This window comes from Eurypyga helias, unplaced genomic scaffold (assembly GCF_000690775.1).
Source record: "Eurypyga helias isolate BGI_N326 unplaced genomic scaffold, ASM69077v1 scaffold3327, whole genome shotgun sequence".
NCBI lineage: Eukaryota > Metazoa > Chordata > Aves > Eurypygiformes > Eurypygidae > Eurypyga > Eurypyga helias.
The window spans coordinates 12,399-37,555 of NW_010262141.1; the positions used below are offsets into that span (position 1 = coordinate 12,399).

The 25,157-nt window shown below is 52.2% G+C and overlaps 1 protein-coding gene across 1 annotated transcript in view; it reads left to right on the forward strand.

Annotated features, from left to right (window-relative positions):
- Positions 1-819: 819 nt before the first annotated feature.
- The window catches only part of NCKIPSD (NCK interacting protein with SH3 domain), a gene marked incomplete at its 5' end in the record, with an annotated part of 34,074 nt that continues 9,736 nt past the window's right edge, over positions 820-25,157 (forward strand). Inside the window, 8 exons of the mRNA XM_010155590.1 lie at positions 820-859; positions 6,778-6,890; positions 7,841-8,042; positions 12,387-12,474; positions 14,534-15,162; positions 21,893-22,063; positions 23,435-23,521; positions 24,940-25,078. Of these exons, the coding sequence (XP_010153892.1) occupies positions 820-859; positions 6,778-6,890; positions 7,841-8,042; positions 12,387-12,474; positions 14,534-15,162; positions 21,893-22,063; positions 23,435-23,521; positions 24,940-25,078 (1,469 nt within the window). The remainder of the gene's footprint in view (positions 860-6,777; positions 6,891-7,840; positions 8,043-12,386; positions 12,475-14,533; positions 15,163-21,892; positions 22,064-23,434; positions 23,522-24,939; positions 25,079-25,157) is intronic.

The following is a 25,157-nucleotide window of genomic DNA, read 5'->3' on the forward strand; positions in this document are numbered from 1 at the left end:
GGGTTATCTTCTACTGGGAACTCGGCTGTCATACTACTGGTTTCAATCCCTCAATGAACCCAGGCCCGTTGTGCGCCCTCGGATGATGACCTGTCCCCCCTCCATGCCCCTTCTCCCGCATGCCTGGCGGGTGTTCCCGAGTTGCACACCTTTGCCCACTGCCAGCTCTGCTTTCCCATGCTCACTGGGGCTGGGATGGCAGGTCGGCTTTCTTTCCCAGTTTCACCTTTCCTGTTAAGTCAATAAATGATGCTTTACAATTTGTCCATTGTTGCGGGTTTGGACAACAGGGTAGTTATCCCCAAAGAGCATCATAGCTGTGGTTTGCTGCCTTTGGTCCCTTGCCAGCCGGTTGGCCACAGGAGGAGGATTTTAGAAGAAAAACTGATAAATACGTGTGTGTGTAATTTATATATACACTTATGTAAGTAGAAACATACGTGTCCCCTGCACGGCTGTTGATCATGTCTGATGCTGACTTGGCTTGACCGTTGGGTGCCAGGAGGATGCTGAACAGGTAAAGCCTGAGGAGTGGGGCAGCTCTGTCTGGCAGCTGCTCTCCTGGGCAGGCTGAGCCAAGAAGGCCCCCAGAGCAGTGGGAGCAGTAAGAATGAAGGCAGAAGGGAATGACAAGATATTAAAGTGTTGACTGCTTTATTTTAAAAACTTGTGTTTCTGCTTTTATCCTCTTAGTGTGTTTTGGCTTAGAGATGTGTTCTGGTTACTGGAGGGCACAGAATTGCGAGGGGAAGGTGTCAGTGGCTGGTTCTGATCATCGTGGCCGGTAAACAGGGTCTGAGCATGGCTGGGGAGACCCAGGACAAGGCGGTTCTACCTCAGGAAGCACACGTGTGCAGTGGTGGGTTGCATGCGTTTCGTTGTTCCTCAGCATGTCTCTGCCTCCGAAGCACCCGGGAGAGGAATCTGTTGAAGTTGGGTTGTTGTGCATCCTCCTCCTGCCTTTAGTGTTTTGTTTATTCCGAATGCCACTCGTGCCTGTACGGTGTTGGTTACTGTACCTCTTTTTGCCAGGCGCTCTGGCTTCAGCTTGAGCATGATTTGCACAACTTAAGCCCTTTCCCCGGCTGTCCTTTCTCTTCATTTCTCCTTTGTGCAGGCTGCCTGCCCGAGCGGCTGCTGTCAGCACGCTGTGGAAAAACACAGATCTGTTAGAAACCCACCACAGCATATCAAAAAAAATTCCAGGTTCTGGGCTGCCTCTTTGTCAGAAGAGCTCAGCCATGTCTTTGTTCACTCGCTCGCCAGTCAGGGATGCTGCAGGTTTGTTTGGAGCTTTTCCCGTCTTATTTGCTCGGTAACCAGGACAGTTGCCCGTTGTTTCACTTGCGGTTTTGTCACGCGTTTTTAAGTGCCGGGAGGCACAATATCTTCCTGCCGACAAAAATAAGCTAATGCATATCTCTTAGCTACCAGCTCAGCCATGTCTTTGTTCACTCGCTCGCCAGTCAGGGATGCTGCAGGTTTGTTTGGAGCTTTTCCCGTCTTATTTGCTCGGTAACCAGGACAGTTGCCCGTTGTTTCACTTGCGGTTTTGTCACGCGTTTTTAAGTGCCGGGAGGCACAATATCTTCCTGCCGACAAAAATAAGCTAATGCATATCTCTTAGCTACCAGCCTAGGGGCTAAGAATTTCTGATGGGGGATGCAGAAAGGAGCTGAATTTCCCATAGTGATGCAAAAACCAAAACTCAGCCCATTTATTTGAGCTGCGTGGTTCAGAAGGGGGATCTTGTATCTGGTACATCACTCTGCCACGGACAAAGGGTAGTTGAGTTTTGTAAACTGCTATCACGGTCACTTAAATCTGGAAGGAATACAGCGAGCAGACAGTGTGGCGGTGACTGGGGATGAGTGGCATGTGACCGAAGAGGTGGCGTTCGTCTCGGGTTTGAGTAACAAAGAACCAGCCTGTGCCTGTGTACGCCAGTGGGATAAATATCCTAATTTCATCTGTGGCCCATGTCCGCGCAGCTGCATGAAAACAGAGCTGTCACTGGAGACAAAACTTCGTCTGTCTTTTGTTGTCATGTTGGGAGAGCTGGAGGAATGACACGAGGGTGAGAATCGGCAGCCGCAGGAATGAGGGCGCTGATTCCTGCACATGCAGAAAGCAAACGCCTTTGATCACTAAGAACTGGGGAGGCAGGATCAGCCTGTTTTCTTGGATCAACCCCCTGCAAAGGCAAAGAAAAGCCTGCCGTACGTTAATGGGCCACTTTCGTAAATGTGGGAGTCTCGCACACGCAGGGTGGATCAGCCTGTCTGCGCTGATGCAGCCGTCAGCCTGTTTGTCTAAAAAATGCTTTTCTGAAAGGTATCATTATTCTAGACTGTTGAGCAAGTTCTTCTGTGTGAGTGCCTTTTAAACAATACCGGCGGTATGGTGGGAGGACTCAAAATGAAGAGGGAGGGGGCACCACTTTCGATAGCCGGGGAGGAGGCTGTGCTCCCTGCGCAGCCAGGACACCGGCAGTGTTTGCCAAATGCTCAGGTCCCTCATCAGCCCGTGCGTGGGGGAAGCAGACACAAGGAACGTGTTCTGTGCTCGTGTACCGTCCTTGGGGAGACTGCTCTCGGGGGCTGGAGATGAGAGCAGTGTGGGTGGATGCATCCTTGCTTGTGCATAGCAGTGCCCTGTCTTGGCTGCACTTAGCTACCCACAAGACATCCTGGAAGGATGCTTCTGGAAAGCCTGGCCTTGACCCTGGAAAAGCATTCTTCCCCACCTGCCTTGGGAGAGGGGAAGCGTGCAGAGCACCCCAGGGCAGCGCTGAGGTCTGGCTCTGTCTCTTGTCAGGTGGGGAGCCAGGGGCAGAAGGAAATTGCCAGTAGGCTCAGGGGAAACCCTTTGTTTGCTCGTGTTATTAGCAATGAGAGTGGAAGTAATGATTTATTGATGCTTCTGTGATTTTTCCTATGCTGGGCTGCGAAGGAAGAAATTCGGTTTCCTGGCTGATACTGGTGCCTCTAATTGAGCTGTTACTTGTTCTGCAGGGCGGTTCACCTGCTGGGTGCCGACGGTGCCCCCGGTTCTCTGACGCAGCATCCCATCAGCCGGTCTCGCCCATGCTCGTCAGGGGTCACCGCTTTGCTCTTCCTCTGCCTCTCAGTGTAGCCTGACAGGCTGTTCGCAGAGCCCAGCGTTTCTCTGTCGCAGTGTTTTGTGTGATTAAACCAGAAATATCTGCTAGAGGCGGTGGCAGCCCCTCCTCTCTGGGGGAGATGCCATGTGAAGGTGGATCAATGCCTCCCCAAAATACCCCTCCATTCTCACGGATCATGAGCAGAAGGTGACGTCCTGGCGATGCCTCTTGGGCGCAGCCCGGTACCTGTGCCACCCCACGCTGACCAAGGAGACCCCTGCCCTTGCCCCGAACGGGCAGGCACGTGCGGCTGGCCCCTTCCACTACTGTCCACTACTGTCATTACCCTGTCCCTGCCGCCTTCCCTGTGTTTCGGGAGCCGCTGGCATGGCTGTGCCATTGGTGAAGGATGTAGCTCACAGCTGGTGTGTTTGAGTGGCTGCTGGGGGCTCTGGGAGCCCCCACCCCTGCAGTTACCAGCACAGCTTCAGTAAATCCAGCTGAATTCCTGGGCTTTACTCGGTATGCCTCCTCTGACAGCACACCACACAGCGATGCCCTTCTCATGTGCTCCCCTGCTTCCACGTGAGCCTCCGCTCAGCCCGTGATGAGCAGGGTTTCACCTCTGTGCCCTGGAGCTTGGGGATGGGCAGGGGCTTTGCAGGGGTGAGAGCAGACTTCAGAGCACGGACATCCCCTTCCTGAGCTCAAAAGCCCTGCTCTGTTTTGTGCTGGTGCAGGTTTGTGACCTCTCTTTTGCAGGCTGTAGAGCCCATTGCTGGGATTGCCTGGGAGCGTGCGAGAAGCTGTGGGCGGCACTGCCTGGCCGTGCTGCCCAGGAACACTGCCTGTGCGTGTCCTAGCTACGAGCATCCTCGGGAGAGAGTGCGGGATGCAGGCAGGAGCCCCCTGCCAGTGCTGGGGAGTGACTGGCCTCCCTAAGCTGCGTGGGGAGAACGGCGAGGCATGTGCATTATCCAGACTAGCTGTGGGCAGGTAATCCCTTGAGTCCGAGGGAGATTGTAGGTGAGAGAAGGGCAAACCTGGCTTCTGCCCCTGCGCAACTCGTGCCGCTGTTAACTGCGACGTGCTTTTTTGTCCATCCTCTTCAAACAAAGCCATGCCGTTTTGGTTCACCCAGGGCGGATGCAGATTCCTTCTAATCACATGATTTATCCAGCATACTGATTTCTGGTTTTTCAAGTTGATGACTGTAGTTCAGGGGACCCCCAGTGCTGGGTATCCCTCAAACCCTGAATGCGAGGCGGCCCCTGTGCTGAAAACCCTGGCCCTTGCCCTGCTCAGCTGAGCAAGGCAGGAGATGATTTACGAGCATCATCAGCCATGTCCTAAAGTGCAAATGGCAAGTTAATGCTGCTTTCTTATTCCAGCCCTTTTGGCAGGGCCCTGTTAATAGAGGGTTGGGGAGTGGAAACAAAGGCAGGAGCACAGCAGCTAAAAGGCGGTTGTCACAGCGGTGATGCGTTCATGTGAAAATGCTGTGTTTTATCAGAAAAGAAGCGCCCTCTCCATAACAAATGGCATCACACAATGAGTAGCATCTCCAGCCTCTGGATTCCTGTGGATGACATTGACAGGCTCCCTGGGAGAGAGTTCAGGAGAATTCGATGCTCTGTGCTACCATCTTCCCTGGGAAGATCAGGCTGAGAAAGGTGGAAACCCGTGTGGGTGGAAGCCTGGAGGGTTGGGGAGGGCGAGAGGAGGCAGCATCTTGGGGAGGGGGTGCAAACAGGGTGTCGGGGAGTGCACCAGGGCGGGCGTTTGGAGGCTGTAGCAGGAGCTGTGATGAATTTGGGGATTTGAATGAATTTGATGAATTTGAGCGCAGGGTTCTCTGGTGCTTGGAGCAGCACAGGCGCTCTCTGGGCACAGCGCTGGAGGCTTCTGCACTGCTCCCCTTTCCCAGAGAAAGCACGCAGCTTGCTGTAATTTTCTCTTCTCAGAAAACTAGATACATTCTCTGAAATAACTTGCCTTTCCTTCCAGTGCTCCTTTAAAGATGTTCAAATGAGCTTTGCCCTGTTTCCATGCTTAGATCCATAGTCTGAGGTGACGAAATGCTCCCTAGGCCACGCGGGGCTGCTTGGAGGCTTCATCCCACTGTTGGTTTTGACCTTGATCTGATGCTTTAATGAATTTGGTGGGTGTATTTTAACATACCTGGTTTTATTTTTGAATTTTTCTTCTTGAGTTTCCCTTCGCTATCCCTCTCTCTTGGGAAAACAAACCACCACCACCAACCATCACAAATTTTTCTTCTTCAAAGCTGAGAATTGCAGACGGGGGCCTCTCATCCCTACCTCATTTGGAGGTTGGCGTGTCTTTCCCCCCTCCCTCCTGCAGCCTGCCGTTGCTGTTAATTCACATCGGGTTTAGTAACTAATCAGGATATAAATAATACATCGCGTGTTATCAGAAAACGGCATGCCGGTGCTCCAGAGGCAGGCACTTTGGGCCCCGGCGGGGAGGGCTTGCCTTCTGCCACTCTGCAGCCCCCTAAGGCCAATTAAGGTGCATCCGTGATGAGATTCCAGCCACTCCTTGGCTGGATGAATGGTTGCTGTGATGCAGGGAGGGGGCAAAGCAAGCGAAGATGAGCGGGGTGTTGGTGCTCACGCAGCTGCGGTGAGCGCTGGTGTCCCGGCGCTCCTCTCCCGCTTCTCCCCTGCGTCGTGGGCTGAGGCTGCCCAGGGTGGCACCCAACGGGTGATGGAGGCACCACCGGCACCTTACAGGGGCCTGTGGGTCGGCTACATCCAGGGTAGAGGCCGGGGGGGGACCTGTGGGTCGGCTACGTCCAGGGTAGAGGCTCGGTAGCAGGTACCTGGCCTTCAGCCTTAGTCCGAAAAGGCCTTTTCCGAAGGCATGTCAACTGCTGGTAAACAAAGCCTTGAAGGACGTCCCAGGTCTGGAAACCCGCTTTTCCTTCCCATGCCGCTTCGCCACAGCTCTCCAAGCCTCTCTGTAAGCCCGGGAATGACGTCTTTGCTATTCCGTGTTTCTAGGCTGGTGTTTGTTTCAGCTGCAGTAGTGAGTGCTAAACTGGCTGGCAGGAGGAATAAATGTTGCTATGACAGTTTGGGTGGAGATTTGCAAAAGCCACTCCAAATTGCAAAACAAGCATAAAAAGCATCAAGAAAAAGCAAGCAAAAATGCAAACCTGGAGCCCACGGACTCTGAAGGTCCCCAGATTTCAGCAGGGTCAGTAACATTCACAGCTGTGAACTTGATCCTTAGCAGGGCAGGAAGAGCAGGAATAATTGAGCTTGGGGTAAGCTGGGCTTTGCAGTGGGATCTTGAAGGCTCCCGGCAGTGGGCTGAATATTCAGGGCTGCTGCATGGTCCTTAAGCTCTGTCCTGGGTATTCTTGTGACCGCTGGAGTTCGGCGCTTGCAACAGTGAGTTTGTTTTCCAGATGTGAACCTTGAGAGGGCAGACTCGGTTTGAAGCATGGCATCAAATATGTTTCCTTGGAGGAAAGAGGGAAAAGTGAGACAGTGCTGAGATGGGGTTCTGGCTCTGGGAGCTGCTTGTTGGCAGCTTGGCTCATACGATGCCTGCTCGGAGGGTTTCCCGTGTGCCGTCTCTCCTGCCCTGAGCTCCAGCGCCGCAGAACCGCGGCGCAGTAACACGTGGGGCGTTGTGTTTCTCAGGTGCTGGAGCAAGATGTGGTTCTCCAGTCTATCGACCGTGCCATCGAGGCTGTGCACAACGCGGCCATGAAGAATGGGGGAAAGTACAACCTGGAGCAGAGGGATGTCCTCCAGTAAGTATGATGGGTATTTGGGAGAGCTGGCGGGTGGAGGGTGGTCAGCGTGTGATGCTTCTGTCTTTTCTGTTCTTGAGGGTCGAGTTGGACGTCACTGATTTGTGTCCCTGTGCTGCTGAGGCACTGGAACAGGTTGCCCAGAGAAGCTGTGGATGCCCCCTCCCTGGAAGTGTTCAAGGCCAGGCTGGATGAGGCTTGGAGCAACCTGGTCTAGTGCAAGGTGTCCCTGCCCATGGCAGGGGGGTTGGAACTAGATGATCTTTAAGGTCCCTTCCAACCCAAACCATTCTGTGATTCTATGATTCTAAAGGGCTGATGTGCTCCATCAGCTTCCCAGCATGTGACCCGGTAGCCACTGCTGCTCCTCCTGCCAACCATGGCTAGCAGAGCGGTGCCTCGGTTTCCCCTCTCTATCCCCTGGCATGTAAAGAAGAGAAAACTCTCAGCTACGCTGTAGGCTTACAGGAGAAATCCAAAACCTTTCCAGATGCATTTTCTCCTCTCTACCAGCCAGGAGTTTTAGAGGTTGTTGGCATGTGGCACAAGGTCCTTAATATGTTCTCAAATAATTGCTTGTGAGAATTTTCTTCTCTGACACCTCACGCTCTGCACTGAGGCATGCTGGTTTAATCTCAGTTGCACAGGGATTCTGAAGTGCAGGCAGTTTCTGAAGCTTGCCATGCAATATGTGACTCTTCCCCCCCTGCCCTGAGGAAGAGGCATTTTTCTCCAGCAAACTGATGAATAAATCATGGACTCTGGCAAAGCTTCTTCCTTCCTCCCCCAGAAGTGCTTCCTTAGTTGTTAATGAAACTGGAGTTGGTGTTCAGGGTAAAGTAACCCATTCTGGTATATATAGCCCAAATGCAATAAATCATTTAAATGCGGCAGCACCGTTGCTTCCTTCCCTTAGCTGCGCTGTTCATGATGTCGTCATTCCGTTTCAGAAAGCTGATCCATCACCGGAAGGAGACGGTGTCCCGCAAAGGCCACTCCCCCACCCCGCAGGGGATGGCTATGACCCAGTCCTCCAGCGACCACCACCTGGACGTGGCCCGGCAGCCCAACGGGGTGTGCCGGACAGGATACGAGCGCCATCACAGCCTTCCAAACACCGAGTTCGAGGAGGAGGATGAGGGTCTCTATCAGGTAACAGCAGCTGGGGGCTTTCTAGGCTCCTCTTGGAGGTATGACGCCACTCGTCCTGTTCAGTAAAATGCTTTTGCAGCTGAAGTCACAAATGAAATGTAGTGCTGCTTACCCGGGATTACCACGGTGTAAAATGGTGCTGTCTCTAAGAAGTTTGGAACAGTCCCTCTGCCACTTACACTTGTGATGTTTTGGGCATCCTTGAGGGTCTGTGGCGCGAGATCCGTTCTGTATGGTGTGACTGTCTCTTGACAACTGTCTAAGAGAGTTGCAGGCTCCCCAGAGAATACTTTGAAAAACAGTTTTGATGTGAGCAGCAGAACTCCCTCGGAGTGCTCGGCGCTGTCTTGTTTCCCCTTGTTAAATCTGCACAAGATCTTTTGTCCTTAAGCTTTTTATCTGTTGTGGCTGCCTATTTTTCACTACTCATAAAAAAACCCCAAAGATCCTGCTTTCTCTGAATGTTGCTTGTCATGAATTAAAGGTAATTGCAGGAAATATGATGTAGAGCAGATATTTTTATCTTGGCAGCACACAGTTCCAAGGTTACCGTGCGGCGCCAGCGAGGCTTCAAAGCCGCAGCCTGGGACAGACGCAGCAGTCCTGGGGATGAATGATGTGGCCGATTACTCTGGGCAGGTATAGCTGGATGTTCGGGATGGAGGCGCCAAGCAAGGATGAGCGCGGAGATTCTCTCTCCTACAGACGGCCATGTGCGCTGTAGTTTTTCTTCATCTGTCTGGGACAAGTGTTTGGAGGCAGTGTTTATAAGGTGCTGATACCCTGTCACTCCTAGCAGATGAGGCTTGTTTTACACTTGAAGAACTGCGTGTTTGCAGAGAAAGGTAGCTCTGACTCACGCAGAACACAGCAATCCTTGCAAACCTCATTTTTCTCCTTGCTATCCGTTTTCTTTCCCGAGCAGTCAAACTGGCTCTGTTCACAAGCCTGTGCATTACGGGGTAAGAGGATGGAGCACCTCACTGCCCATTCTCCATGCTGCTTCCCTCTCTTTTTCTGCTCTGTGGTTTGGTCGCTTGCCAAAAAGGGCCAAGACTGATTCCTTGGCTGACAAAGAACAGTTTCTGCCTGGGTGGCACTGAGGATGCAGTCAAAGGCTTCCAGTTTTGTCCTGTGCTGAAAGGGCTCCTTGAGATTTCAACAGCTCAGTCGGAGGATTTCCTGTGCGCTTTGGAACTAGGAAGCGGAGGAAGCAGCGTTGCTTTCTTCCACTGGTTGCGCAGCTGCCGAAGAGGAGACCTACTAAAATCTAAACTCTAACTAATCTAAGCCACTAACTCTGGAGAAGCAGAGGTCTTGGGATGTGCTTTTCACTGCTTGGGATTTTTGCGTGCATTCAATGTTTGCATCTGAAAACTTAAGTAAAACTTGAAAAATATCTTGTCGGTTTTGTTCCCAGGGCTGAACTGGCTGAAGGACTTAGTGATGACACCCGTGCTTCAGCTCCTCCGTAGTTAGCATGAGGTGGGAAGCTGGGGCAGTTACATACCAGCTGCCAAGAGAGGAGGTTGGGCTCTCAGAGGATTTTAGTCAGCCGTTTGTGAATGCAGCAGTGGGCTGGTGACGCTCGTCTCCAAAAGCCTTTGCTGCAGACCAATGTCTGGGTGGGCAGTTTGCCTGGAGGAGGCTGCGGGCTTAGGATTATTGGGTTTTTTTTTGGTTTGTTTGTTTTTCTTTGTTTAAAGATTCCTACTATACTAGCATAATTCCTGGGAGCTGGAGTTGAAGTAGTCTCTGCCTGCCCAGCTGGGAAAGGATATGGGAGTGTGATTGAGTCGGCTCTTGTCTCAAGCAGTGCAGGGAGAAGAGCCTCTGCTAGCAGTCCCTGCAAAATGGAAAAGGAGAGGAAGCACACTGTAAAATCTGTGGATTTGTTCACAGCCCCTTTGAGAGGCCTGGGGAAAGGGAGGCTTTCGACATACGTCTTAGTGCTTCTGTCTGGACCTTTGGTAAGGCCCCTGGTCGTCTCTTCTGAGCAGGAGGCATCTGAGCTTCAAGGACTCCTGCATGGTCACCTTCCCCACAGCATCTGGACAGAGGAGGTTTTCTCCCCTTTCCTCCCCTTCCCTTGAGGGTTTTGATGTTGTACATCCTCTGCTTGGCCCCACGCAGTGGCTGGGACATGGGGCGGAGGGAGGGGGTGGCCATCGGTTACCTCTCACAACTCCTGACCGTGCAGCAGCTCACAGCTCAGGCAGACACCAGCACGGGGGAATTCATCAGATGTTTCATGTCTAACTGAGGCTGGCAGGGCTCTGAGCTAACATTAGCTGTACATCTATTAATTTAAGCACTAGCCTGTAATAGCTGTGTTAAACTTTCATGGTAAATTTGGAAGGGCTAATGAATGTGTGGAAATACTCCAGAATGACCCAGCCCTAGCTGTCTCCAAATAATGTCACGCTGCTGCTCTTCGCTCTGAGCCTGCCTGTCTGCTAAATCCTGCTGCTTCAGTAATCGTGGCCGCGCTAGGCCAAGCAGCGCCGACCCGTGCCGTTAGCTGCGCCGCTCTGCGGAGAGGGCTCTGCTTCCAGCACAGCTGAGCTTTCCAGATTTGGGACCAGCCTTCCAGCCATGCGATGCAGAGGCTCCTCCTGATCTGTTTAGCCTTTCTCAGCTGTGCAATCTCTTTTTGGACTGACAGGGATAATTTTTGAAGCTGTGTGCAAGTATCGTGTAGTGTTTTACCCAGAGGACAATGTGGGATGGATTGACAAGAGCAGAAGAGCTCAGGCTGGGGGTCTGCAGCACTGTCTCCTACTAATCTACCAGCTAAAGGCGCTGGCAAAGAAGGAACTTGTTATGTGACATAGTAAAAGGTTGGATATGCGAGGTGTTGGGTGGGAGAAAGGGACTGGGAGATCCCTTTTTAAATGTCTTTGTAAGCTGTGCGAGCTGCCGTGTCTTCACATGTCTGGGGGGCTGCAGCCATGGGCTATGAGCACCATATTGTGAGCTTTTGGCATCGAGTCTTGAACATTTGAGGTGGCTCCTGAAGGTGTCTTATTTCCAGAAATGTCTTTGCTCCCATTTCAGAGGAGGTTTCTACACTTTCTGGATCAACGGGGAAAATGAATTTTGCATTCTCTTTCTTCTGAGCCCTTTAAGATAGAGACCTTTCAGGGGCCTGTCGCAGTTTTTCACCGCAGGGCCTGGCATTGCTCTGTGCCCTGTTACAGGGCTGTTCAGCACTGAGGGGTCACAGAAAAACTTCTCTTCCAGAGCTAAAGAAACCCAGGAAGTTGTCGCTGTGTGGTGCTCTGGATGGCACCGTGGTAGGTAGATTCCAGCTGGCTTCACACTGGGCTACCTGAGACGTTCAGGGCATCGCCTCCGTTCCCTTCCTGTGCTGCCCTCGGTGGTTTTGCTGCAGGCAGGGATTGCAGTATCCCATAAAAACAGAGGTGTGTTTCAGGGAGGAGGCTCTGAATCAGAGAAGTCCTAGAGACCCTGAGCTGAGTCTTCTGGCCCTGAGCCGCTGGCACATGAGGATTAGGGTATTGGTGCAACATGCTCCCGCCTGGCCTGGCCGCTGTGTTCAGCACCATCCTACTGCGCAGAGGCTAACCCTGCCATTACGTCTCACCGGAGTAATTCTGGGTGAAAGCGATGTGCGTGATCGCAGCGTTTGGATCCGACCCATCTGAAAAGATGAGCGTAGGAGTCTGGGTCTGGGGTTCGTACGCTGCTGGCTCGGCGTTCCTAGCAGAGAAGACTTACAGAAGAAACCCCAGATGGGGAGAGTTAATGCAGCTCTGGCAAACGCTTCTCCCAGCGCGTCTCACCGTGGGCTGCGCAGCATTGCACAGAGGGTCTAGCCCTGTTTGCTCCCTGCGTGAGCAGAAATAGCTCTGAGAGCATGGAAAAGGCATTTACGTGTCTCCAGTCCTTGGCTTTGTCTCTCTGCAAGGGTATTTGTAGCTGATGTAATGGATCCCTCCAGAAAACTGCGTAAATACGTGCTCTGTTTGCAGCCTCTGTGGAGCTGTTGAGCGTAATGTGGAGTCACGGTGCATGTGTGGGATTGCCTTTGGAATAAAGGAGGTGTAAATGCTTGACAGGTCTGCACGATGTGTGTGCTGCTGAACACAGCAATTAAACAAGGGCTGCTTTGCCTGTCACAGGGAGGGGATGAAGCAGGCTTGAGTCCTGCTTTGTTCTTCTAGGAAGCCGCCTATTAATATCTGTCCTCCTGAGAAAACTTCCCTGAATGATGAGAGAGATGTAAGGACAAATCTACACACGCACGCGAGAAAGAAGGTTTCACAGGAGAATGTCTTTATTGTCAACCTCCTCTGATTACTCTGCAATCTTTCCTTATAGATCCCACCACAGCCCCGGCGTGCTGCTCCTATCACCCCCCCACCTCCAGAGAAACGCAAGAACACACAGATTGCTGCTCCCGTTAAAAGTAAGGACAAACCGCTTTCCAGGTCTCGGGCACGGCACGGACGCTGGGCAATGTAACAGTTACCATGGCCAGATGCTTCTGCTTTGTGCTTAGAAGAGCTTCCTTATATAGATCCTAAATTCCTATAGGTTTTATATACTTTTATATCCATATATGAATACATATATCCCAAACTCCTATAGGTTCTAATGCTAATGGTGATGCACTGGTGGCCAGTGCTCCTTCAAGCCCTCTCTGATCTGTGAGGTCCTGGGCAGCGGGGTGCCTGCAGATGTATGCCAGGTATAGCATCCTCCTGGTTCTCTGGCGCCGGTGGTTCTCTGCCTGCTCACGTGGCTAATCTGGCCGGCACACAGCTGTGGGATTTAAGGTCCTTGTGGGTGTTTTGCTCCCACAGACACCATGGCCTTCTCCCTGCAAGGCAGATGGAGTTTTCCCTGTGCAGGGTGCAGTAGTTCACCGGGAGAGAGCACTGGTAGTGCTTTTAGGACAGGCCCAAGTCTGCTTTTGGCTTCCATTCTGATGCCTGCTTTGTACGGTGCTGGGATGGGATTTCCATAAAATTGGCATGGTGTGTAAGGAGCAGAAGTAACACCGGGGGCACGGCCGTGTGTATGCTGCCCACAGGCAGGGGATCTGCTGGTTGTGAGCACTTCAGAGCAGGACCGTGGAGGCAGGAGCTTCTCCACCCCCAGCGTGGCTGGGTGGGCGGCGGTGGCCATCCTGCCAAGCTGCTGTCAGCTTGCCTAAGTGCTCCCGGGTGCTGTGACGGACACGCCATCAGTGACGCAGCCCATCTCGAGCCCACTCACATCCCCTTGTGAGGAGCAGGGCAGAGCTGTTGACTTGCAGGAAGCTGCTTGAAACTTGGGGCTGGCACTAGCTTACTTAATGGTCCTTACTGGTATTAGGCCATTTGTCACTGTGGTAGTGGGACTTCGCAAAGGTCGGTTTCCTTCAACTCATCATCCTGATTTAGTGAAGCATGGTGGGAGCTATGAGTCATGAATGCTCCTCGGAGGAGACGAGGGAAGGGCCCTGTTTTTCTGCCTAGCTTGTGTTTGCCTGGGGCTGGAGTGATAGATGGAGTAGTGGAGTTGCCTGTGGAGGTGCAGCAAAAGGGTTTCGTGTGTCTGTCCTGCTGGTCCTTCCCTTGGCGTGGGCGAAAGTGCCATCCCTGAGAGCTGGTGCACTGTGTCTCTGACAGCACCAACTGCTCTTGTGAGGCTCTAGGTGACGGTAGCCCAGTGTTTGCCCAAGTAATGGTTTCCATAGTTAGGGAAGGACTTGGATACGTTTCTGTGCCCTAGAAATGAATGGATAAGGTTTACCAAAAATGTATATTAGACCAGGTTAAAAGAGGGGAAAATCTTAACATCTCTTTGCTTGTAGTGGACTTTTTCCCTCGGAAGGTGGGACAGCCACCACTGCTAGAGCTAGTCAGAACCAGGGGTGGGGGGAGAAACAGTAGAACAGGTAAGGCGGAGGCTTGTAAAGTGAGCTGCGGGGCTCAGGACTGAACATTGGAGAGTGCTGAAAGGGAGAGAGACTAGGAGGTGGTGTCAGCCAAATGTTCCTTCGCCGTCGGTGCTACCCATGGTGTGCAGTTGGTGAGGTTCCTGCGGGAGGGAGGGGCGGGCTCGTGCGTGAAGCCCTCAGTGTGCTGCGGTTCTCAGGCACCATCGTTCACAAGTGAGGGCTTAGATCCTGCATGCAGAAAAAGGCCCTCGCTAAGCCGGGGGAAAAGACACTTCTGTCCCTTAGTCCTGGCCCTCCCTCCCTCTCTTCCCCTGTGTAAAACACTGAGCCCTTTGAAGGGTATTCATCTCAATGGAGTAGTTTTCCCCTTTCTAAAGAGGTGATTGTTTGGGAATGCTCCAGAGAGAACTGGTACAATTTTGCTTTGAGATAAGTGAGGCAGGAAGAGGAGTTAAACTGCTCTGGTCCACGCACAATGAGCCTTTTAATGGACTGTGCTGTAGCAATTTGTATTTTGCTTTTGTTTTTTCTTTTTTCCTTTGATGCTGTTGCTAAGGCATTTTTAATTGTTCCCTTGCAGACGCTGTTGAAATTATCCCTGGGTCAGTTTCTAGTGCCTCCTCTATAAGCACAACATCCCTGGATACGTTGTACACTGCTTCTTCAGCGTCAGAGACCGCTCTCCCAACGGCCACCTCCAGTCCTGCCAACACCCCACCCCCTGTCCCAAGCAGGAGCGTCCACACCACGATAACACGCAATTTGGACGCCGGCTCTGTGGCCCACTCCCGCTACGGGACTTCCCCAAAGGATGGGGCCAGCAAATCACCCCAGACCAAGCGGTCTGCCCCGGCACCGCCGGCTGAAGGGGGCACCCAGAGGTCCCACGCTTTGGATGGGGAGAAGGCTTCTCAGGGGAAGAAAGCTGCCCCGGCATCCCCAGCAAGCCTGGATGCCTTCAGCTCCCTCTGCCTGGAGGATAAGAAAGCGGCCGCGGTAGAGCCGGTGCCAGCAGAACCCAGTGCTCTGGCAGTGTCCGTGCCCAAGACGATAGGTGCCGAACTGATCGAGCTGGTGCGCAGGAACACCCACCTCAGCTACGAGCTGTCCCGCGTGGCCATCGGCGTGGTCATCGGCCACATCCAGACCTCTGTCCCAGCCACCAGCAGCATCATGGAGCAGATTCTCATCTCCGTGGTGGAGAGTAAGGTAACGCGCACGGGGCTGCTGCAAAGCACCTCCTGGCATCGGGCGGGAGGTGTTACACACTCAGTGAGCTCTCCTAATGCTTGGGATGAGAAGTGCAGCAAGATCCCAGAGGAAGGGGGGAGAGGTGCTGGTTTAACACCAGCCTCTGGGGTTTAAACCATGTCTGCTGGTAGCAGGGAAGTGGAAAACAGGTGAGTTTATTCCCAAAATGAGCTGCAGATGTACAACACAACCTTGAGTTTGGGGCTGGGGGGCAGAGGTGAAAGCAGCTGAGAGGGCCAGTGGTGCTGGGAAGCCCTAGTAGGTGATGGTGGAGGGGTGGGTGTCTCAGATGAGGCTGCAGTTTGGGGAGAATGTGATGAGATGGACAGCAGTGAATTGACCACGTGAGCACATCAGGTGGGGCGTGACCATCTCCCAGGGACAGTGTTGGTGACAAGGCAGCGGTTGGAATGGGCACGTCAGGGCTTGAGGCACACTGAGAAAGCTCTGACGTGAGTTGTTGACAGCTGATTGAAAGCTCATGGAGAACCATTGTGACAGCGTAAAATGCCACTGATTGTGAAAGCTCACGGAGAACCATTGTGACAGCGTAAAATAAGGTGTTGTGTAAACTTGTTTTCCCCTTCTGTGCTGCACGTCCTCTTTGTAGATTCAGTGTGCCTAAAATATTCTAAAATATTCTAAATCTGCACAGGTTCTTGTCTGTCTTGACAAGAGAGCACAAAGCTTCTGTATGTCTGGCCTTGCCTTGGAAGAGTAATTCTTCAGCCACTGGAGAAAAAAATTGTTCTAAGTAAACCTTATGCCAAAATGATCGTATGTTCCTCCTTCCTCTGCTGCAGACATGCAAGGAGGGAAATAAAAGGCTGCTTCTTGCAGCAGTCAATGAAATGGCGAAGTGCACCTGGGCAGATAATAAATTTCAGCTCCCACTTGCTAAATACAACCCTGAGGAGTAAGTGTCACATAAATGTCTAAGATTGGAGTTCCATTGCTAATGGCAAGATTATAATGAACTGTTCAGAGGCATTTGAATATAGAAGACTAATGGCATTCAAATTTTAGATCAAATCGTAATCTGGTTAACTGCACTGAATAGAGAGTCCCTAGAAGCAATCATGAAGTCTCAGTTTGTGGCCATAACCAAATGGTTAATTGCTTCCCACTTCAGTAACGATACCGTGTCAATGTGCAGGCGGGATTCAGCAAAAAAATTCAGCTGTTTCAAGCAAATGTTCTGGCTCTGACTTGCACGCTAAGAAGTTCAGGTTTCTGTTATTTGGACCTTGGACAAGATTTGAATATTATTTTTATCTTTAATACCTGTTCTCAGGATACAATAAGCTTAATTCCACAGAAGTCGTTTAGTGCCAGGTGGCTGCACATGGGATTTGAAAACCTCAATTTCATGGCCATTGCTGCAGACCAACCTGAAAAAGATGGGAAGAAATTCTGGTGCTGGTGCAGGGACGAGTGTGGATCTACTCGTAACCGATAGGGTGACTGTCATCTAGGACATCCACGGGACTTAAAAATGCCCAGTACTGTATGGAGACACAGCAGAAGGTCCTGTCCCATCTTGTAACACCTCATCGTACCTATTCTGAGCGGTGCTGCTTTCGGGAGGAGAGCCTGGGTGGGCTTGCACAGTGCTGAGGTGTAAGTGCAGGGGTTGTGGTGTGCTCCCTCAGCGTCCCACGTGGCAGGTGCCGGTAGCAGGGGCCTGACCCCAGATGAGGCTGTTCACCTGGTGCAGACCAGCTCTAACAGCTGAAAGGGCGGTTGTGTGTAGTTGTGGGGTGGCTGTCCTGCTGTAGCTCCGCTAGTGTGGTTTCATGGTACCGGTTATTATCGTTGGCTTTGTGCTGTTCATTATAGCAAATCGTTCCACCATCTCAGGGGTTTCTGTGTAGAATTGTTGCTGAGTCGTCAGTTCTAGGTCAAGGGCTTTTTTTCTTTAATTTACAACTTCTGAAATCCCTCTACACCCGAGTGCATGCAAATACATGGTCAATTCTTCTTTTTGCATCTTTTTCAAGGTTCTTCTTCCACCTCCTAAAACAGAGAGAGAGATCAGCTTTGATTTAAAGCTTTGGTCTGCTCACAGTACAAATCATACCCGCTTCAACCTTTTGCATCACGTTCTTTAATTAGTTATATTCTTTCTATTCTTATACTACTCTTAGTAAACCGGTGATCTGACTTCAAATTAAATCAATTCCAGAATCCATTACCTCGCTCCTATCCCTGGTGCCTTCTGAAGGTTGAATTGCCATGGCACTTCTCTCTTACTCACCTTGCTGCTCCTCCAGCCTGGAGTCTGCCCAGGCACGTGTTGTCGAGAGAAGAAAACACCCTTCTGGGAGAGCATCGCGCTCCCACTTTGAGAGGTAACACAAGGTGACGCTGGGGGAACAGCAAGGACAAGGAGGGTGCTGAGGGACTCACACCTTGGGAAAGCTGCTTCAGAGGTACCAGACTACTTGGGGAAGCCTGATCTGTGGCAGCAAATGTGCTGACTTGGCTCCCCCGAGTCAGGATTTGGCCAGGCCTTGGACGTGCCCCCTCTTGTCCTTGAGCCGGTTCCTGATGAGTTGGCTCCCCTGAGTCAAGATTTGGCCAGGCCTTGGACCTGCCCCCTCTACTTGTCCTTGAGCCGGTTCCTGATGAGTGGCAAGGTATGCGAAGGGAAATGAAAGCCCTTTTCGAAGGCATTGCTGCAGTGACTGTCTAAACTGGAGCCGGCTTTCATGGGAACTCGTTTGAAGTTTGGACGTAACTAAGGATAAGATAGAAGCTGCCTGGTTTTCAAGCATGTAGAGAATCGTTCGGGTTAGTATGTATTGGTGAAACGTGACTGCCTTCAGCGCTGCTGAATTATCTCCCATCTGAGAGGAGGGGTTAATACTGAAGGTGTCTTGTCTAGGGAGGTCAATTTGGGGATTTATTAAACTGAGCGTGAGGCAAGCAAAATTGCCTAATACACAAGCTAGCTAAACCTTGAGAAGGAGCACTTAGAAATCACTTATCTGCTTTTTATTAAATTAGCAATGCTGTGTTGCACTTGTGACTCAGACCCATCTCTGCTTGCCTTAAATTATGGTTGAAAACTGCTGACAGAGGTGTGGGATTCAGTTCGCTCTTACAGATCGGCCCAGGTCGCTGTCTGGGGGCGAAGGGTTCTTGGATATATTGGAGATGAGCAAGTTAGGAGGTTGGTGTGGGAGGTGATGTATTTCTGGAGGGGAGCTCCCTTGTAGTGCTGGGCTGTGACCTGCTCCCAGCTGCCCATCACCAGCACCTGTCCCCAGTGAGCCCTGACAAACCTCGCGGCTAACGTGGCTGAGCTCCCTCTCCTGCCCCTGGATCCATCTCTTGCGTGCAGTTCCCCTTTGTCCATGGATTTGGCTTTGCTTAAAGGGGACTTGCTTTTGGCAAGACGAATCATAGAATGGTTGGGGTTGGAAGGGACCTTAAAGCTCATCCAGTTCCAACCCTCCTGCCACGGGCAGGGACACCTTCCACCAGACCAGGTTGCTCCAAGCCTCATCCAAATGCTGCTTTGGGGCTCAGCTTTTCTCTGTGGGAGCTTTGTCCTTCTGCTCACCTGGGACAATGGGAAGGTGAGCAGGATGAGTGCTCCCAAGGCTGCAACAAAATCCATGCTGCAGTTTGTTCAGCTGGGCTGGGGGGGAGGGAACTATTGGAAGCAGCAAGGTAGTGCAAAATGGCGTTGTTAGGAATACCGAAACCTCCTCCTCCTTCCGGGCTCTCTGTCAGATTCCTGGAAACGACCGTATGACAAGGCTGCCAAGATGGTTAATAAGCAGAGACCTGACCCTGGTGGTGGGAGGGCTGAGAGCGGTGCTGAGAGTGCATGGAGACAGCGTGAGGTGTAGTTACACCCGTCGGATTGAAGAGGTGGTTAATGGATTGATCTCATCCAAGTCCATTAGGCACTTGCTGCTCAGTGGAGTCGTCAGGGCTGTAGATGAAGGATTGGAGGAAGCAGATTAGCAATAAGAGGCTGAGTGGAGTGGTCATTAAAACGAGTCCTCATTAAAATGCTCATCCAACAAGACGTCTCAGCAGCGGACTGAGGTAGGACCAGCCCCGCACTGCTCTGGCGAGGAGGATGCGAGTAACGCACATAGGTGGAGAGCCCTCTCCCAAGCAGGCAGGACAGACCGTTGACACTGCGGTGTTGTGTGTCCTCGGAAAGGGAGCAGGAGATGGCAAGACCAAGTGAGTCTGTTAACTAATGTATTTGCTTCTGTGCTAAATCATAATTCAGCGGGACATGCTCTTATGTTTGTGCTCCGCTCCTGAAAGCTGCCATCCTCTCTCGCAGCTGGTTACCTGGCTTTCTGCTAGGCCATCCACAGCTTCCCAGAACGTCAAGGCTACGCAGAGGCTGGTGTTAAACCAGCATGCTCCCTCCTTCCTTCATTACCTGATGACAAAAATTAAGAATACCTTTTTATTATAAAATACAAGCACTGAATTGAAGTCCTAATTAATTCACACCCCAAATACCCCGAAGCAAATTACTAACAATTCAGTCTTCAGTAAAGCAGATGAGACGCCACTGTTAAACCTGGAGTGGTTTTCCCAGAAAGGGGCTGGAAGGTGGGAGGTGCACAGGCAGGGCACCGCTCCCGCGCGTGGCAGCCTCGCGTGCCGGTGGTGTGGGCGTGCGACTGCGTGTGTGTCCCCGCTGCCACGAAACAAGGGCTCGTGTCTGCCTACAAAACACTTCTGCCCCGCTTGCGGCATGGGTCCTCCTGCTTCAAGGCTCGCTGCCCCCGGCCGTGCGGCCAGCCCCTGGGAAGGACAGGATGAAGCCTTCCCGAGGTGTCCAGGAGGAGACACGGTGTGTAGCAGGGTGTCCTGGCTGGCAGCAGCAAAGCCCTTTTTGCACTGGATGATTGTGACTTGTCACTGCGCGCTGCGAGACAGCTTAATCCAAAACCTGTTCAGGTCTGTTCTCAGTGAGTGGGTTTTCCCTGTTGTTTGAATTTCTCAGCTCAATTCTCTTCCACCCCGCTGATCTCCTGCTGCTTGTTGTCACTGCTGCCAAACCCTTGTGTATATAATTTAAGTTCTTCTGCAAATTAGTCCTTACCTCGCTTAGCGGTGCCTGGGCTCATCACCGTTAATCAGCTTGGTTCCATGTGCTGGTTCCCGCTTCTTGCCTTGCTTCTGGGAAACCAGGTAGTTCATGTGATATACCCAGGTCCTAGGGGCTTATCCTGAATCGCAGACCACAGCAGCTTTTGGGGCAGGTTAACTGCTGCCTGATACGCCCCTCTCTCTCTCTCAAAGGAATGGAATGGTGTAGGAAGGACACTGCAGGGTGAAGCCTTCGTGGCAATAGTTATGCATGGGGTGGGGATGCAGTTGACAGGACTTTGAGAAAGGAGTACGTGCAGAAAGATTGCTGACTTAATCCGTGTTGTAGCTACACGCTTCAGAGCTGCTGTGGACGGCGGTTGAGCTCTGCTCTTTGGGAGGATGCAGAATCAAAGCAGCCCAAGATGAACTGGTTCCCGTCCTTGCTGCAGAAGCTGGCAGCCCTGGTGTTGAGCAGTTGGCCTGCAGAGTGCCACGCAAGCGCTGGCTCCCGAGTCAAGGATTAAAGGAAGATCTGTGCCTTTCAGGCTGGAGGGAGCAGGCAGTGAAGGCAACTTCTTCCTGGAAGCAGTGGTGCACTGTGGTGGTTTGGTGTCCGGGACACGTGTTGTACTGGGAGTGAGCCCAGAGCTGTGCTCAGCCGCTCCCTGGTAGTGGTCCTGTCCCGTGCCAGGCTGATTTGGCTTTCCCCATTCTTGGGATGATTTTCACAGCCTACAGTGTATTCTCTGAAGGCCTTCTGAACCCATCTGCCTGCTGACCTCACCTAGGGGGAAGCCAGGGTCCTACTTGTTTCCTGGGGTGGTAATAGAGTACCTCTGGGTTCAGTGAGGCTGGGTAGCCCCATGCTTTTGGGGTGTGCTGGGCTGCTTTCGTGAAAGATGTGGTGTTTGACAGCCCTCTGGGAAGGGACACTGAGCATAGTACTCTGGCCAAGCAGTTTGGGTTTTCCTTTAGGTATTAGGAAACGTGCAGAGGGCTGAGGTCATCAGACTTGGCTTCTTAAGATCCTCTCTTATGGGGAATGAGCATTCCCCTTTCTGCAGCACGCGCCCTCCCCACAGCAGGCAGGCGGTGGTCTGCAAACAACCTCTGGTTTGCTGCAAAGAGGAGTGGGGAAGTTTGTGTGTGTGTGTGTGCTAGAGGCTACAATTATGTGATCTAGGAGGGACTCGGGTATGAATTCCCATGGCTTTGGGAACGTTGGCTTGCCTGGATGAGCCTTAGGTTACTAAATGCGGTAAGAAAAGCGGGGTGCAGCTTTGTTTGAGTGAGGTTTCTTGGGTTCTTTAGTATCCTCAGAAGACAGCTCGATGGTGGCAGCTTGGATTTAAAGGCTTTCTGACCATGCAGCAGTTCTGGCACCTGTTTTGCTTGATTCACTGCATTAGCTGTGCAAGGAAAGGAGGTGAGTAGAGGCCCAAAAAGTATGAGAGCTGAAATAATGCATGTCTTAAACTTGCTGGTCTTTTGCTGCCAGCTCTTGACTGAATGAGGTCAGCTGCCAGTCCCGAGACAAAGATTAGAGGAAACAGGCACCCAAACAACAGCTAGCTGCCAAGACCCCACTAACCAGTGGTTTGCTGTCACGCAGAATCTGAGTGCGGGGCTGCCCTCGGGACAGATCTGCCACGACGAGCAGCGGCTGGAGGTGATCTTCGCCGATCTGGCCAGGCACAAGGACGATGCTCAGCAGCGCAGCTGGGCACTCTACGAGGATGAGAACGTCATCTGCTGCTACCTGGAGGAGCTGCTTCGCATCCTGGTGAGTAAACTTCTCCCTTTACAGGCAGAGCAGACAGCACTGGTGAGTTCTGTTTTTCTGACCTCCTTTGCCCTGTGGTGCCATCGGATCTGCTGTTTCAGAGGGCACAGGTTTCTTGTGCATCTTTTGCCATCAGTGTGAAGCCCTGCTCGCCTGCTTGGGGTCTGCAGTGCTCTTGAGCTCCCTTCCACTTTACCTTACAAAGCTGTTCTGAAAAGAGTTACAGAGCCATTCTTCATGGTAGCTTTGGTATAAGATAAAACCAGATTTTAAAAACCTTTCCCCCACCCCTCCCTTCCTCCCAGGCTCAGCTTTGCTCCCCATTTATCTACCTCCTTTGCTCCAGCAGCACAGGGCAATGGAGAATGGGGGTTGTGGTCAGTCCATCACACATTGTCGCTGCTGCTCCTTCCTCCTCAGGGGAGGATCCTCATACTCTGCCCCTGCTCCAGTGTCAGTCCCTCCCATGGGCACAGTCCTGCATGAAGGTCTCCGATGTGATTCCTTCCCATGGGCTACAGTCCTTCACAGACTCCTCCAGTGTGAGTCCCTTCCACGGAGTACAGTTCTTCAGGAGCAGCCTGCGCCAGCATGGAGTGCTCATGGAGTCATGGGCACAGCTGCCTGCTCTGGCATGGGGCCCTCCTGGGGCTGCAGGTGGGTCTCTGCCCCCTGTGAACCTCCACGGCTGGCTGCAGAGCACAGACTGCCCCCTCCCCACGGGCTGCCAGGGAACCTGGCACCTCCTCCCACCTTTCCACACTGACCTGGGTGTCTGCATTGCTCTCTTGGCTGCAGGTTTGCTTTGTTTTCTCCTCTTAAGTACGTTAATCACAGAGGTGCTAATTGGCTTGGCCATGGCCGGAGGCAGGTCTGACTTGGAGCTGGGGAACCTTCTAGCAGCTTCTCACAGGAGCTGATGCAGTAAAAAATGCCAGTTGTCACTCAACATGTGGCCTATGCCACCTCGCTGTGGGCCTGCAGGGCAAGGCAGCGGGGGATACTGTGCAGCAGGTTCCTCGTGGTTTAGGGATGGGAGGAGATTACAGCGCTTCTCAGGATGGGACCAGTGCTGGAGATGAGTGCGTGATGCACCCGTCGAGCTGCTGCTCGGGTCACGGGTTTTTTCCAGATGTTTTCAGCCCAAGACACGCTGGATGGCAGGGATGTTTCTCAAGAATTCACTTTGATGTGAAACCTGCAGGGCGGTGGATCTTGAGCTGTCTTTGTGCTCTGCCTTCTGTTTCTTTGTGAGGCGGTTGGGCTGGGGCTACTGAGATCTGCAAGCAGTTGGCCTCCTGGAGGTCCCTGCGGCAGGGACTTTGCTTCTTTGATGTGCCGCGGGGCTGACCTCTTCATTCCTGTTTCCAGACAGATGCAGACCCAGAAGTTTGCAAGAAAATGTGCAAGAAGAATGAGTTTGAATCCGTCCTGTCCCTTGTGGCATATTATCAGATGGTAAGGTGCCAGTATGCGTCAAATCTCTTCTTTTTGAGGTTTCCCTGAGGATGCCAAGGAGCAAGGTTGCTACGATGAGTATACGTAACGTGCCCCCTCCTAGATAGGACAGTTCTGTGAACTAGATGGAGTGGCAGCACGTCCCTTCCACATGCTGGCTGATGTCAGTGCTGTGCCTGCGAGCTGTATGGAAGAGCAGAGGGTGCTGCAGACCTCGGAGCAGTAGCTAGCAGTGCGAAGGGTAAAGCTTGCTGCTTTCATTAGCTCCACTGTGGGACAGAATCAGCATCACTGCTGTCTAGAGGAAGGATTTCCAAGGATGCCTTGGGAAAGCTGACAGGCTCTATCTGCTCCTATTTTAATTGATGTGCTTCTGTGCATTAGTAAATAGCATTGCTTAGGAAAGTAGGTTGTGAGTAGAAGCCTTGGGAGTGAGGAAGGAAATCAGTATTCAGAGGAAGAAGTGGATGTTTTGCCTTCAATGCCTGTATGGTGTTGCTTTGCCCCTCTCCTTCCTGGAACGTGCTGTTGTAGGACTCTGGGGGGGTTGAAAACTTGTCCCCATGTTGTCCCTAAGTCCCCAGCTACAACACGTCAAGCCTTAGGGCATTTAGCTTTCATCTGGCACTTCTGTGTCTGAACCCAGAACTCAGCATCAAGGATCTTGGAGCAGTGGGAAGGCAGACTGGGCATGATGGAGCCTGCTGGCTTTCACTGCCTGCTCTTCTCTGACCAGGATTTCAAGGAAGCCTGACAAGGTGGGAGCTGTTGGGTCTCCTGTCCTGGCTGCTGACGTGCCCAGTGCCAGGGCTTGGCTCACTCCTGTTCTCTGAACCCTGGGGCTGTTGGCTGAGGCTGGAGTATGAAGGTTACCCCAGCACCAGCGTTCCTTGAGCTTGATCATTGCTGGAATCCTCGCATGTCCCAAAACTTTCTGGTTACACCCTCTGCTCCCAGCACAAACCTGACAGCTTTGCAGCAGAGGAGCTGCTCCCATTCTGTTCATTAACCATCACCTGGGTTGGCAGGGTTTGCAAATATTGTGTTTTCAGAGCAGCATTCGCAAACCCTCAGTGCGCTCAGAGCATCCTGGTACATTAAATCTGCTTGCTGGGGTGGGTAAAGATTGTTGGTTTGTATCCTGGTCAGTGGATGAAGTGGGGCATTTCAGATCTGAGCTCTAGCTGCCCCGTGCCATCTGACTGCATGTGCCAACAGCCTGTAGCCAGCCCAGTTGTGAACGTTATCGTAAAAGGACTCCTGTGCTGTTTTAAAAGCTAGTAGAGCTTCTGGGTTCGCTGTCACCTTGGGTGGGTCTGTGGCTTCCCAACAGCAGGAAGTTATGTTCCAGTTATGTCTCTGCCTTAGAGCGAGCCCTCGTCTGGGACATCATTTGATCTAATAAATGGTTTTTGCAGGAGCACAGGGTGCCATTACGGTTGCTGCTGCTGAAGTGCTTTGGAGCCATGTGCAACTTGGACGCTGCAGTCATCTCAACGCTTGTGAACTCCGTGCTGCCAATGGAGCTGGCCCGGGACATGCAGACTCACACACAAGGTGAGCCAGAGCTGCTGTACTCAGGTCCCCAGGGACATGTCGCTCCATTTACAGCAGCACTGGTGGCCCTTCCCTGCCT